Here is a 16,250-nt window from a genome sequence, read left to right on the forward strand (position 1 = left end):
GTGAGAAAACTCTTCCTGCAATAATGCACTCTCCAGCTACACTAGGATGACAAGTGCAGCTGGCTGCATTCTATAAATGTGTCAGATACACTCCCTGCATGAAAATTTCAGCTCCTTAAAGTAAGGAAAAAAACGTTTTTTAATTAAAAACCTTTTTTTTCTGGAACCAGGCGCTGCAGTTGTGATGACCTGTTATGTGTCCACTTACCCAACACAACCCTGCCATGATGTGACTCAATGTATATCAATGCCTAGGATGGATATTAAGGTTCCTGTGTTTTAAGGTTCATTCATTAAAGAGACGTATCACTGGCAAGGCCAGCATATTCCGCCCAACCATAATTGCCCTTAAGAGGGTGGTGGTGAGTCGTCTTCTCTTCAGATGTTGTTCCTCTCACCTTTAAATCTGTCATCAAGGCCTTTTTCCTCAAAAAAAAAACCTGACCCCACTGCCCTTGCAAACTACCATCCCATCTCTGACCTTCCTTTCCTCTCCAAACTCCTTGAACCTTTCGTCGCGTCCCAAATCTGTGGCCATTTTTCACAGAAAGATGTTTGAAACCCTCCAATCAGGTTTCCACCCGTGCCACACTACTGAAACTGCTTTTGTCAAAGTCACAAATTATATCCTATCTAAATGTGACAAAGGTAAACATATCCTTCCTTGTACTTCTTGACTTGTTGGCAGCCTTAGACATGGTTGTCCACACCATCCTCCTCCAATGCCTCTCCAATGTTGTTTAGCTGGGTGGGACTACACTCACCTGGTTTCAGCCTTAGCTATCTAACCATAGCCAAAGAATCACTTACAATGGCTTCTCTTCCTGCTGAAACACCGTTGCCTCTTGGGTCCCCCCAGGATTTATCCTTGGCCCCCTCCTATTTCTCATTTACATGCTGTTCTTGGCGAGATCATCCGCAGCAACAGAGTTAGTTTTCACACATGCACTGAGAAAGCCCAGCTCTATTTCACCACCACTTCTCTCAACTCCTCCACTGTTGCTAAATTATCCAAGATCCAGTACTGGGATAAGCAGAAATTTCCCCAAATAAATATTGGGAAATCATTGTTTTTGTTACTGCTCCAAACTCTGTTCCCCAGCTACTGGCTCCATCCCCCTCCCCAGCAACTGTCTTAGACAACAAACCAGTCTGTTTAAAATTTTGGTGTCAAATTTGACATTGAGGTGAGCTTCTGATCACACATTTGGCCATAACTAAACTGCCTATTTCCCCCTCTGTAACATTGCCTGACTTCACCCCTGCCTGGGCTCATCTGCTGCTGAAACCCTCATTCTTGTCGTCGTTACCTCAAGACTTGATAATTCCAAGGCACCTCTGTCTGGTCTCCCACATTCTACCCTCCATCAACTTAACATCCAAAACTCTGCTGCCCATGTCCTAACTTGCACCAATCCCATTCACCCATCACCCCTGTGCCCACTGACCTACACTGGCTCCCAGTCAAGCACCATCCTGATTTTAAAATTCTCATCCTTGTCTTCAAATCCCCCCATGGCCTTTCCCCTTCATATCTCTGTAATCCCCTCCACACCTTCCAAGATATTTGTGCTCATCTAATTCTGGTCTCTAGAGCATTCCTGAATTTAATCGCTCCACCATTAGTGGCCGTGCCTTCAGTTGCCTTGGCTCCAAAATCTAGAATGCCTTCCCTACACCTCTTTGCCTCTCTCCCTTGCTTTCCTCCTTTAAGATACTCCTCAAAACCTACCTCTTTGATCAGGCTTTTTATCATCTGACCTAATATCTCCTTATGTGACTCGGTGTAATATTTTATTTTATAATACTCCAGTGAAGCGCCTTGGGGCGGATAAAGGCGCTATATAAATGTAAGTTGCTGTTGTTGATGCACGATGCCAGTGTAATCTGAGAGTGAGCATGTAGAGCAATGGGATTGTGTGCTACACTATGAAGCGATGCACTGGGGGTTAGCTTCACTGCCACTTACACAGTAAATTGCCAATCTCCACTAGATCATCTGGGATAGTTGTGGAGTGAAGACAAAGTGCATCAACCCACATCACGGTGACTGTGGCGTGCAGGTAATGTCACCAGACTAGTAATCTAGAGGCCCGAGCTAATGTTCTAGGGACATCGGTTCAAATCCCACCAGAACAGCTGGTGGAATTTAAATTCAATTAATAAATCTGGAATCTAAAAACAGTCTCAGTAATGGTGCCAAGGGCTGGATTTTATGAGGCACTATGGTCCCTGTGCCCCACCCCAGGAAAAAGTCAGTGGCAAGCACATCCACGATCCTGAAGGCTGCCCCTATCTCAGGAGGAAGTGCTGCCCAAGCGAGCTGCTGGCCATCCGCTGGATGTACTCCACCAGGCCGGAGCAGTGGCCAATAATAGGACTACATGCAGTCCCAGTGAAGAGGGGCTCAGACTCAGAGTTAAGTCTGGGGTATAACCACCCACTGGATTTTACAAGCCCCATCACTTTTAAACCCACTTTCAAATCTAGTCCTATGACAACTACCATCAGCTGTTGTTAAAAACCTACTGGTTCACTAATGTCCTTTAGGGAAGATAATCTGCCATCATTACTCAGTCAGACCCAGAGCAATGTGGCTGACTCTAACTTACCCTCTGAAATGGCCTAGCAAGTCACTCAATTCAACAGCAATTAGGGATAGGCGACAAATGCTGGGCTTGACAGTGACGCCTACAGTTCATGAAAAAAATAAAAGAAAAGCCTTCTCATATCTTCCAGTGTCCAGTCACAGCTTTGGCAGAGGAGCCAGCTGACTGATGATCCGCTTTACCATGGAATATCATGTAAAGGGGTTGAGTAAAATGACTAAATCAAGAAACATACAATAGGTAGTTGAAGTCCAGAACTCTTTCCCCAAAAGATTGTGGGTGCTGAGACAACTGAAACTTTCAAGACTAAGGTCCATAGATTTTAGGTAAGTAAGTGCATCATATCAATATTGAACGGAGGCAAGAATATTAAGGGAGATGGAACTGAAGTGGGTAAATAGAGTTGTGGTACAGATTAGCCTTAACCTGATTGAATAGTGCAACAGGCTTGAGGGGCTGAGTGACCAAGCCCTGCGCCTAGTTACGAAAAAAAGTCAAGCTATTTCTTCCATTCAATTTGACATACCTGATAATATGTATTTAATTCCTTGCCGTTGGCTGTGAATGTCAGTAAGCCACTGGCAGTATCCACCAGGCAGCCTATTTCCAGCCCATTGTTATTACGTCCTTGCCCAGGGCTCGTGCTTTCTCCCGCCCACACCATGTAGCAGTTGCTTCGTTTGACGCTGCATTGGAAAAACAGTTACAGAAAAATTCATCAGTGCTGCAATGTTGCGTGTGGGCAGACATAGCGATGCCGGGAATCAAAGAGCTTTAGCTCGACAGTTAATCACAATTTTCTGTCTCTGACGTGAAAGCATTTCTTAGTTCTGCAACTGCAGTTATGAGTTTCACTGGCATAATTCCTTCCCCCATCTGTTGCTTCTTTCCTCGGCGCTGCCGGGGTGGGGCTCCACAATTTCCCACTGCCCTCCGGTAAGTCACACACAAGTGATCATTCTATATTTATGAGTCTAAGCAATGGGTCTTGGCAGGCAATTTAACCATGTGAGCAATGCAGCCAAACTCCTGATATCTACCTGTGCACTTTCTGGTAGGCAATTTACATTAAACAGGAGTGAGAATGTAAGATGATTCATTTTTCTCATGTTGACACTGGGGCAGCGAGATCAACCATAGCACTCCACTGATGTTCAGATCATGACCCCAAGCATATTATACTTTGAATAGAACTACCTTAAGGGCCGTATAGCTCACGACCATTGAGCAGGCATGTATGTTAATTCAATAATTGTATGTTGAGGAAGAATGAGTCTGAAGCTAGCCTGTACCTTAAGACAGATTTATTTCCAAGACAACAAAGTAAATTCACAGACTTCCCCAATTCCTCTCAGGCACCCAGAGTGAACTGGTTTATACCCTCTTGCAATGATTCCCTCATCGTTCCCCAATTGGGGACAGCTTGCTTAATTACCAACTTCAAGCACGTATTCTGTTGCAGCACAATTTCAACATTAACAATCCATCATTGTGTCATTGGGGTGCCTACTTAATTTCTTTATGCTACAAGTGACAAGCTAATTCCAGTATTAATTGGAGCATTTTCACAACAACTTGTTCGATGCTTTGGGAAGGAGCATTCGGCAGATTTGTTCAAACCTACAGAGTGACTTAATGGAGGTAATTTCCAATGATTACAAAACGAACAGCCATCAGTTGAAAATCAGGAAGGGGGCACCCTGACTACCCCATTGAAGCGCCCACCTGATGTAGTTTTCACACTGGCCTAAGAGGGTGAGCACTCCATCCACTTGTTCCAGCAGGAGGTTGGCTGTTTAAATATGCAAGTTGAGATTCTACATCAGTTGCAGATTCCCAATAACAATTCTTACCCATTTGTAACTGTAGTAATTATGGTTTCATTTAGTGCGTAATGTACCTTTAAGAATAATACTTGTCAGGCAAGATCACATGATCTGTAGTAATCAAGAGGAGAGTAGCGCGAGCTACCTCAGGAGTCAGTGTAGAGATGGAGTTGGAGATGAAAGCATATGTTGCTGCTGAGTATATTGTAAATAAACTTAATGTTTTCATCCAAGAAGTGTCTGCAGGTCAACTCTATCATTAATAGCACAACTCAGCCACCCTACAACAGTAACAGATGTTGAACGGCCTATCCAGTGGTCTTTAAAAGGACTGCCGAAGGCTGCTTGCAAAGCAGCTGAAGAAATATTTACGTTTTAGTTTTGTGGGCCTATTAAAAGCGTCACTGCTTTTCCACTTTGTCCACTGCTCACTCACATAATCGCCTCCCAGACCTTAAGCTCTGGAACTCCTCTTTAAATGTTTTTTTCCTCTCCAAGATGCTCCTTAAAATCTACCTCTTTGACCAAGCTTTTGGTCATCAGTCCTAATATCTCCTCGTGTGGCTCAGTGTCAAATTATGCTTGATAATGTTAAATACCTTGGGAGGTTTTGCAACGTTCAGGGTGCTATATCAATACACATACAACATCTTTCCTCTGTCAATGAATTGTCATATCATCATCTTTGCCAAGCCCCTTGCAATGATCACTATAATGTTTCTCGGTTGTGCGTGGCCAGTACATTGCACTGCACAGCATTCAGGATGACTGCATAGCCACCCAAGCATGCCTCTCAAAGGGAATGTTGGTTGTGCGCAGACTGTTTGTTGCACTGTGCAGTATATTCCGGATCGCTGCACTGCACACCCATGCAGCTTACAGGGAACATTGCTTTAGTCGTAGCAAAATCTTGTTTATTTCAATTCTTCAAATAACAATTTCACTCATTGGTCCAACTAACAGCTGACACCTTCCTGTGATCGTCCTAGGAGTAGGATTATGCCATTCGGCCCCTCAAGTCTGTTCTGCCATTCAAGATCATTGCTGATCTGCTTGTGTTTCAAATTCCACATTTCCATCTACCCCCGATAACCTCTGATCCCCTTGCCTAACAAGGATCTATATACCTCCATCTTAAACATAGTCAATGACCCCGCCCTCCACCACCTCCTGAGGCAGAGTTCCAAGTCGCACAACCCTCTGAGAAAAAAAATTTCTCCTCATCTCTGTCCTAAAAGGGCGATCCCTAATTTTAAAACAGTGCCCCTTAGTTCTGGACTAACCCACAAGAGGAAACATCCTTTCCAGGTCCACCTTGTCAAGTCCGTTCAGGATCTTATATACAAGGCACCCCTCACTCTTCTAAACTCCAGTGGAAACAAGTCCAGTCTGTCTAACCTTTTCTCATAAGTCAAGCCACTCATTCCAGGTATCAATCTTAGCCTCAATATCATCACAAAAGCATTCCTAAAACTATCTCCAAGAAACCCGGGGCTGGATTTTACTTTCTCCCGCTGATGGGTTTGAAGGTGAAGGGGCATGTAAAATCCAACGGGTGGCTTTCCTGCCACCTCCCCACCCGCTCTCGACCTGTCTGACATTTTACAGGGGGCGGGGAGGGCAACGAGCAGTCTGGTCTCCCCTGGGCCTATTGAGGCCCTTAAGTGGCCAATTAAGGCCTCTAAAGGGCCTCATCCCATTGGCACCAGTATTTTACCCATGGCAAGTGGAGGCCCACGCCATCCGGGAAGCCCGGCAGCTTTAGCTGTGTGACCTGGTGTCAAGCACGGGGTTGGCTGGGGGGTGGGGGTGGTGCTTCCTTTGCGGGCCCCCTGGAGACACCAGTTCCCCTTCCCCCCCTCCCCCCCCATCATGTTCATCTATCCCTTTAACCCTCCCCCAGCCTCTTGAACCCCAGCCCCCCACCCTCCTCAATGAGACCTGCGACCCTGGACTTACCTGGGCTCCCTGGCGTGATGGAACTCCCTATATTGCCTCATTAAATCCAGCCTCTGGTTTCTCTTTCATGCTGAATGCTTCATTCTCCTTCAATCACTCAACTCAATTTAAAACCTCATTCAGCTAAGACTTAAATATTGTTCCCATATCTAGGGAGACAGCTCCCTTGGATCCATAGACTGTATAGAAGAAAAAATGTTTCTTCCTCCCCACCTGAATTTAAAAATCCCTACCAGGAGGCGCTGCTTATTTTTTCCAACATTCAACGTTTGGGCAACAAATTATTGGCTGGTGAACTCTGAATGCACAGCCACTCTATAGTTCCTTTTTCATGATGCTCAAACTGTACCTTTCATGGACCTTTCCTTTCTCATCTCCTAGTGTTACTGTCACAGTGCGAACCTTCTCCAGATCGTAAGCGGTGTCGTACTGATGAAAGTCTGAAGTAATCCAACCAACCCACACATTCGTTGGCTCCTGACCAGGAAATATTCTCACAGAGTAATAGTACTGTAAAAGAGGAAACTTTTATTAGCAGAGAGGCTCTGACTCCAAACCTCAGAACACTTCTTCATTGTTTTCAACCTCAAATGTTAAAAACATTCACTGCCACTTTACTAATATGACACAGAGGCAGAGGAATATTACCCTGCAACATAGTTTCACTCGCTTAGTCCAGCAGCAAAACAGCCTCACGTAGTTGACCTGTATAGACTTCTTCCCAGAGACCGGAAAAAGCCCTCGACAATAAAGTTCCAATCACAAACTGGACAAAAGACTGTTGCACAGTTACTCAATGTCACATTCACCATGGTAAAGAGCTGCCACTTCCTTCTGTATTTTACCCCACAATGAAAATGGGGAAAATCCAGATCACTGGAAGGCAAGGCGTTTGTAGAACTGCTTCAGATTGAAATTAATCTACTGTATAAATGAGATAGCACAGGTCATATTTTGAAAGAGAAACGGGACAGGATTGATGTCAGCAGAGACTTGAGGCAGGATCTTTCGATTGGAGGCTAAGTCCGGTGTCGGAAGCGAAAGTCGGGGTGACTTCCGCTGGAGATCGGGCCGGCTGAGACCTTGCGCTGTTCAGCTCATTAATTATGCAGCCGTGAGGAGCATGTCGAACCTTGTGGGAGGGCAGGCGGAAAGTGGCCTGCCTGGTGGTCACCTCATACGCTCTAACGTCTGGGCGCCATATTTGAATGGCACCCAGATAGCCATTCACTCTTCCACTCTGCTCCTTGACTCACCCCCCGCAAGACCTGGCTCAGTCTCACCGCACCGCCTACCCTAACCCCCTCTCTCATCTCCACTGTGCCCAGCCTTGGAGCAGCGTGTGTAACAGGCAACTGATATCTCTCAGTGACGGTGTGAAAGGAAGGCGAAAGCAGCATCTACTGACCTCAAAGTCCAGGAAGCTCACTTGGTGCATGTCACTTAGGTACAACCGTACAACAGAATGTTCTAAATTCCCACTGGTGGGATGCCTAATTTAGAGGGGGGATAAGATTCCAGTGTGTTGGCCTTTTAATGAGCATTCAGGAGATGCATATGGGGTTCCCGACGTAGATCAAAAGGACACTTGACCTGCCTTTAACCTGCCATGAAAGTCGGGAGAACTAGATTCCAAACTAATTTCCTGACATCGGGAAACTGATTTATGGCCTCCCACCAAATCTAGACCCTTGACCGCCACGATTCCTACTGCTGGTGGGAGCAGAAAATTCCACTCATAGTCATGCAGTCAAACACAAAAGTGACATCTATCTGCTTAATATAAAACTGTACAATTTAGTTACAACTCAAAGTACATTTTAATTTTGTTTCCACAATTTTTTAAATGAAAGCAACAGTATATCTACCACTGCCATGTTTTGTACCCCAAAACCAGAAAGGGTGGGCGGAAGAAATGGAAAACTAAACAAATGGTGCCTGCTCCAATTGTTTATTATTCAAATTACTTTATTATTTCACATCCATTCATGCTTTATAAAAATACTGGACAACAGCAGCTAGCTCGATGAGATTCACCAGTTGTGTTCTATTTAATCATGTTTATGAAAAATGGTTTGAAAACAAATAAAAATGAGTGAAGTACTTGGTTAAAATGTAATTCTCATTGAAGGTGACCATCACAAACCACTTACTGTTGTTGTCTGCATCAGAAAGTCATAATCATCCCTGTCCTCTGCCAGTACCTCCTCCGTAAGTCGTGTTGAAGAGTGAGCCAAGTTATAATCAGGTTTTGTCCTTTTTAGCATAAACCTGAAAAACGAGGTATTTTATTGGTGAGCAGCAATCCATTCCGTAGTACTGTTTTAATACACCAGTTGTATGTCATCTTAACAAAAAAGTTTCATCCACTAGTGGCTCCATACATTGTCCTTGTTACAGAGCAAATCAATATAGCTTGCAATAAATCACTGCCATAAGGTTTATTCTGGTCAATGGTAACACGCAGGATGTTGATGGTGGGAGATTCAGCAATGATAATGTCACCAAATGACAAGGGAAAATGTTGAGATGCTCTTTTGCTGGAGATAACCATTGCCTGGCACTTGAGTGCTGCAAATGTTGCTTGCCACTATTCAGACCGAGCCTGAGCATTGTCTTGCTGCATGAGGGCTCAGACTGCTTCATTATCAGAGGAGCTCTGAGCATTGTGAAATCATCAGCAAACGTCCCCGCTTCTGAACTTATAATGGAGGGAAGGTCATTGCAGAAGCAGTTGACGATGATTGGGCCAAGGACACTGCCATAAGGAAATCTGCACTGCTGTCCTAGGGCTGAGATGATGTAGGTTTCAGGCAACGGGTTGAATTTAATGCCCTTCCCCATGGCGAGTTTGATGTCGGGGGTATTTAATCGGGCAGGCGGGGACCCTGCCACCTTCCTGTCTCCACCTTGACTAATGCCCACTTAAAGGCTTTATCCCACCACTGCTGGCATTAACCCAGCGGCAGGTGGGGGTCTCGCCATGCAGGGAGCACGACAAGCAAACCCTGGCGTTATTGCTTGCAGGCTCCCACGGTGGGGGTCCCTCATTCAAAGGCGCTCAGTATCTGACCAAGGGAAGGAGGGGGTGCGCTGAAAGCCACGCTTCTCCCTTGTGACCCCCCCAGCCCGTGACCCACTTCCCCCCATCACTCACCTATGCCTGGGTCTCTCCTCATCTGAGGCCTCAGGTGGTGTAGTACCAGCAACAGCCACTGCCTTCCCAGTGACGCTGCTGAGTATAGAGAACTTGCTGGCCTATGATTGGCCAGCAGCTCTTGGCGGGCAGGGCTTCTGCCCCTGAGATCCTTCCCCGGGGAAAGGTCCACTGCTGGCCTGTTGAGTGCCTGGGTGGCATTTAATGCAACAGGCCTTCCTGAAAAGAGGTAATGCAGGACTTTTTCAGGCTCTGCATTAAAGCAAAGGAAGATCTAACAACTGGTGAAGGCAATGATTGATATTCAGGAGCCCTCATGGTAATTTGTGAGCACACACTAATGCTGTGGACTTGGACACATCCTGTGATATGTGCAAATCTTAGTATTGTTTCCAGTTGTTCACAGGGAACACGACAAACTCATCCCCTTTAGCAAACATGGTATCTGTGACCCATCAGGAACCATGAGCTGTAGACTGATTGATATTACTGATAAAACCTATTATCGCCTGGAAGGAAGTGGAGTTGAGGGCTATGGTAAGTTTGGCTTCAACAAGTCATGAATTGCAACTCTGGTTAAAGCAGGCAGCACTGGTCTGCGACAGCCTTCTGGGAAATGTGCAGCCTCTTATGCACTGCTCCTTTGAGAAGTGCAGATATTGTGACCTGCGATCTATACACCCTGTTGGGAGGATAAGGATGACTGCGGAGTCTCCTCCTCAGAAAAATTAAGGCTGATGCCGCAGTGTAGTACTGAGGGAGTGCTGCGCTGTTGGAGGTGCCGTCTTTTGGGTGAAGCCTGCTCAGGTGGATATTAAAGATCCTATGGCACTTCTTTGAAGGAGAGCAGGAGAGTTATCCCAGAGTCCTGGCCAATATTTATATCTTAATTAACATCACAAAAACAGATTATATGGCCATTATGACATTGCTGTTTCTGGGCGTGTGCTAGGCGCAAATTGGTTGCTATGTCTCCTACAGTACAATACTGACTAAACTTCCAAAGTACTTCACTGACTGTAGAGCACTTTGGAAATATATCGCTGTTCCTTCACCGTGGCTGGGTCAAAATCCTGGAACTCCCTCCCTAGCAGCGCTGTGGGTGTACCTACACCACATGGACTGCAGCGATTCAAGAAGGCAGCTCACCACCACCTTCTCAAGGGCAAATAGGGATGGGCAACAAATGCTGGCCCAGTCAGCGAAGCCCACATCCCGTGAATGAATAAAAAAACAAACTTTGAGACGCCCAGTGGTTGTGAAAAGCGCTACATAAATGCAAGCCTTTCTTCCTTTCTTTCTGTGCTGTGCTTGCAGCTGCAGCTCGATGTGGCCTTTCCATCTGGTGCTGCCGCTCTTCTTCCTCTTAGCCAGAATGGATCCCTCATTTCTGAAACAGCCAGAACCTCCTTGAGCTTACTGAAGGCTCTGCGTACACCAGAAACAAAAGCGAAAGTGATTCTGCACCCAAGTCAGACTGTGAGCAAACAGTAAGATATTTGACAAACGCTGCGGCAATTGGCATGAGAGAAGGTGGAGGCCTTGCCTCCCACCCGGTGGGAGGGTGCCTGCCACCTGTATTGCCCATGATTTGTGGGCGACTTTAAGAAGTCGGGACGGCAGTGCTGAGTCACACAAGAATGACACTTGGGTCCTAAACGAGACCCAAATTCTCACTGTAACATATTTCGATTAGGTCCCTGGGAGGAGCGTTTGCCTGCCAAAATCACAGCCTGTCAGCAAGCTGCAGTAGGTGGGCTTCAGATGGAAAAGATCTGTCTGCACAAACCACGTGAATCACTGCCAACAATGAAAGGGTACTGACAAATATTGCACCACAGCACAGTCGACACCATTGAATTAATAAACTATTAGAGCAATTGACATCACAAGATAAATAATTTTTTTTTAGGGCTGGGGGAATCAGGTCACCAAATAATAATGAGTACAGCAGTGGGTGACTGCAGATTAAACATAGAAGTGGGCACCAGCGAATTCATCAATTCATACACCAGCAGGCACAGCACTGAATTGTTAAACTAATGGAGTACCAGGGAGCCAAGAATTAATAAATTCATAGAGCAAAAAAATCAATAAATGAACCCACCATCAGACAAAATGGCAAATGGATCAAGCGCTGGAGTATTGAATGCAAAATGAAATATAATTAAGTAATAGCGTAGCAGGTGCAAGAAAAAGTTAACGAATTAATGGATAGCAGGCACTTGGTGAATTAATAAACTCAAGAGTAGAAAGGTGCACTGCTGTGAATAGCACATTGACGAGGCGCCTGCACTTTATCCGTGCAGAATCGATATCCAGAGGCTTCGGAAGCACAATTTTTGTTTCTTGGAGCCGCTGGTGATCGTTTGTCTCGGTGCTCCACAAAAAAAAACATTGGATTAATAGAGCAACGTACCCACTGATTAATAAATGAAGAGTGAGCAAACCAACTAATCGACAAAGGAATGGAGCAGCAACAAAAACAACAAAGGAAAATGAATTAATGGGGCAACAGTTACCAGCAAATTAATTTAATTTTGCGGAGTGACCACCGCCTTACAAATAGTGAGGCTTGTCCAGTGAATTAAATGAGGAATGCAGCAGGAGGCATACCCGATGGAATAATAAATTCATAGCGCTACGGGTTGCATCAGCCAGTAAATCATTGGGATAGTGATTGCTGGTGAATTAATGAAGTAATGGAAAGTGGGGCAGCCCAACAAGTCAATAAATGATTGGGGCAGCAATCACCAGTGAATTAATACATTCATCATACAGCAGCGGGCACACCCACCAATCAATAAGTGAATAGGGCAGTGGAAAAGTACTGAGGTGGCAGTCTTGGCTGCCTAATCATCGGAAAATTCTTATTACTCCTGAGGTTACTGAAAGAAGCAACAAAGATGATTCCATACGTCACGAATTTAAGTTATAAGGCAACGCTGAATCGATTGGCCTTCCTTTGTTTTTGGAAAAGTGACTTTGAGCTAGCCTAAATTTTTAAGAGCATTACTGGGAATTTCTCAGGAGTTCTCCGAGCCAACTGCCGTAATTTTGACGGGATGAGCAGTGGAAATCCTGGATGAGTGAATAAACAGGGTTTCAGCTGAAATTGCAATTGTCCAATCAGAAGCTCCTCCACCCCAATCTGCGCACAAGGAAATTCCTGGTGTATGAATCTATACAGTTGTATAATGGGCAGTGGCAAACCGATGTAGAAAAACTGCCCGCCATATTGAAAGGTGAAAATAACAGTGGACGCAAGGTAAAAATTAGGAAGATAAGTGAGGGTGTGGGGAGATACTGGGCGGTTAATTGAAGCTGCTGACTAAATGTATCCAACACCAAGTGAACACACTCCAGCTCAGTTTTCTCTGGCACAATTTATAGGAACCCTGGCAATCCTGACGAGGGCCAAGGGCAATCTTTGGGGGTGTCACACCACAGATGGGATGGCTCAGTAGCTGGTAACCCCGAACTGTGAGCATAGAATCTTTAATCCAACAGGTGTTTAAGAAGGAAAATAAGCAGACATCTTCATTCTTCAAGCTTAATACAAGTAAATTTCCTTCGAGTCTCTCCCACTGTGGCACTGCAGCTTTGGGGGAAATTCCAGTTGGTACAGATAAAGGATTGCCATGAAACCTCCTGGCCAAGTTATGGCTGCGTTGGGGAGAAACTCCATCGAAATTTCACCCTCATAAGGTCCTTATTCTAACAAAGAAGATGATATAATTCAGTTCAATGGACAGTTGGATATATTTCCAATGAGTGATATGGCAAGAAGGCCATGTCGGTGGAGTTCATTAATAAAACAGGACAAGCTTATTTGAACCTAATCACCTATTCGAGCTGCTTAAGCGTAAAATAATTTTTATTTAGACTCTTGTTTCTTCAAAGGATTTTTGGGAACTGAAACTTGAACTGTATTGCGCCAGGCAGAAGTTTCTGAGGCCATCAAGGGCACGAGACTAGTCTACTTTAAGCTCAATTTTAACCCTGCCCATCCCATTGGAAAAATGTTCTCAACAGATCTGTGCCCGCAGCCATTTAAACCTCATTGCTCTTGGCTGCTGGGAAGGCTCCTGCCACAAGCAGACAGGGGCCTCATTATTATTTAAAATTCAGGATCCGATGATATCATTTAGATCTCAACCCGGTGTTTGAACAGTGGGTCACAAACCTCGCCAGACCCGCCAGTGAACACTTGTGATATGTAAGACCAGGACCTGAGGAGGCCCAGGTATTATTTTAAGGTTGTCTCCTGGGTCAGAAAGAGCAAGAGTGCTTCTCCTGACCTAACATGAACTATTTCAGCTCCTGCTGTTCCTCCCCTAACTACAATCATATTCTGGACTCCCCCTTTCACCATTTAACTTATGACAGGGACTGTTCCTTCAGGCCTCTCGTGGATCCTGCCCCCCAAAATCTCACTAACTATTCAGGTTGCAATTGCTGCGGACACCTTTTTGCTTTTGTTGCTTTAAGCGTAGTAATTACTGCAAAACAATTTGACTGAGTAATAATGTTCAATTACTTGGGTCTAGTTAATTATATCCTGGGCCATAATCTGATAAGCGTGTTATTTTTGCCCTTACCTAAGAATACATCACATCATGGCCCTTGCTATATTCCAGTAAACTGGAGTATAATGACAAGAGATTTCTGTACAGCCACAGATCTATGGGCAGAATTATACGCACCCAGGCAGGTGGATTTGCAAGTGGAGGGGCCCATAATTTGCCAAGGGCACCTTCCCTAGTGCCTACTCGCTCACCCTTACCCCTACTGCAATTTCACAAACTGCAGGGGAGGCATCGAGCAGCCCACCCACTGGCCCTTATTCCAATTGAGGCCCTTTAGCGGCCAATTAACAACTACTTAATACCTCTGCTGCTATTTCACGGGCGGCAGGCTGAGGCTGGTGACAGGTCAGGAACACAGCAGGTAACACTGCTCAGGCCTCAGACAGGAAAGCTAGGCGGTGGTCTCCTTGACAGGCGCCCCGTTTCCATCGGAGGCCCCATTCCTCACCAAGCTCCAGACACCCCTGTTTTCCCCTCCTCGCTGCCCTGTCCACCCTGGCCCCCTCACCCCAGCCTGGCAATCTGGCCCCGGTGATATTAACCACCTCCCCGCCAACCACCAACACACCTTGCATCAAGCTCCAGCGATGAGCGTTGTTTAGGACTAGGTGCAGTGCCCACAGTGACCACCACTCCCGCATGGACACCCATAACTCTGGTGATATATTATCCCACCACAATCAGCTTAAAACACTCAGCTCCGCAGTTCTACTCTTTTCAGTTCTGTAATCTTTACGCACAACATCAGTGGTAAAATTGCTGGAGCACATTTTGATTACTGCCTCCATTCCGTCACCACGGAAATAATCAGTAAAATATTTTAAAGACTGACCGTCTAAAAATTGACTGCCCTCTTTGTGAAAGCACCACTGTCAGTTGTATTCACGCTCTGCAGTGAATATAATCCACATCATTAAACTGCACCTTGGATAAGATGCGATGCAGACAATACTGTTATAAACTGATCTTGCAATGAACATTCATTGCTCTGATTTTCCCGAATCGTAATGGTTGGTGCTCTCAAGAGAGCTGTGGGATTTTGGAATTTAAAAGCAATGCGCTCAGTTCCAATATGTTATGACCTTTTGCCATGGTTCAGTGACACTTATCAAGACAGCTGCAAAAATAATGGCCCAGATCCTCTGGTCTCCAGGTTGTTGGAGACCAGATGTACAACCCAAGATGTGCGTTGGGAACTCGCAGAAGTCCTGACACGCTGACCTCCATGGGACTTGTCCGGGAAGTTGGAACTTCCAATGGGCAATTCCCCTGCTCCCTGCAATCCTCCCAAAAAGTCTCCAACTCTGAGTTAGATTCGCAGACTTTAGACAGTTCCTTGGGGCTTACCTGTATAGTCACCCAAGAAATGTTAGACAGAAAAAGTCTAACTCCCGGGTAACTACAAAACAGACCCCTCAATCACTCACACTGACAACCCCACCTACACACCCGCTCAGTGTGCCGGCACCTTGACCAACCCACTGACCCGATTCAATTATGCCCTGACCAAATTACACTCCCGACCTCCTGACTACCCTACGACCCAAAACCCCCACCTGACTCGACTACCCCTCCTGACTGTGCTAATTCCTGACCAGACCTAACTGCTTCCCACCACCCGAATACTCCACCATCTGACTACCCATTGACCCACCTACATACCTCACTGACCTATGCACCTGCTACCACCCACCTGCCACCTCACCTTTCCTGCCACCCTACCCACCTGGCACGCTACCCACTTACCTCACCCACCTACCCATGCATCCACTCACCCATTCACTAATTTTCACCCATTCACTAACATTCGCACTGGACATTTAAACTGACTTTACGGCAGGCAGTGCCGTAAAAAGGGGGTGTGTCCTGTCTTTCCCCCCGACATTACAATGCTGCAATGGGGTCCTTCATGGGGCTGCACGCTCCGCATTTCTGAAGAAGCCGGGTTCGGAAGACCCAGCAAGAAACGCGGAGCACCATTAGGGCACTGAAAAGCTCCAGTGGGGCAACAATCCACCACTGATTGCCGCTTTGCAGGTGATCTGGGCCAATATATATTAAAAGAGATCTTACATCTTCCGAAGTTTTTTGAGGAAACTCTCTGACATCC

The 16,250-nt window shown here is 45.7% G+C and overlaps 1 protein-coding gene and 1 non-coding gene across 2 annotated transcripts in view; one reads left to right on the top strand and one right to left on the bottom strand.

Moving 5' to 3' along the window:
• Positions 1-16,250, bottom strand: part of ryr2a (ryanodine receptor 2a (cardiac)) — a 794,383-nt gene that overhangs the window by 261,877 nt on the left and 516,256 nt on the right. Inside the window, exons 31-33 of the mRNA XM_078557297.1 lie at positions 8,548-8,665; positions 6,744-6,904; positions 3,136-3,295 (exon numbers count right to left, since the gene is read on the bottom strand). Of these exons, the coding sequence (XP_078413423.1) occupies positions 3,136-3,295; positions 6,744-6,904; positions 8,548-8,665 (439 nt within the window). The remainder of the gene's footprint in view (positions 1-3,135; positions 3,296-6,743; positions 6,905-8,547; positions 8,666-16,250) is intronic.
• LOC144690226 (U11 spliceosomal RNA) lies at positions 11,803-11,936 on the top strand. Its single transcript, XR_013578821.1, has one exon. It is a non-coding gene; the product is annotated as a U11 spliceosomal RNA (small nuclear RNA).

The sequence above is a fragment of the Cetorhinus maximus genome, chromosome 14 (genome assembly GCF_964194155.1).
Source record: "Cetorhinus maximus chromosome 14, sCetMax3.hap1.1, whole genome shotgun sequence".
NCBI lineage: Eukaryota > Metazoa > Chordata > Chondrichthyes > Lamniformes > Cetorhinidae > Cetorhinus > Cetorhinus maximus.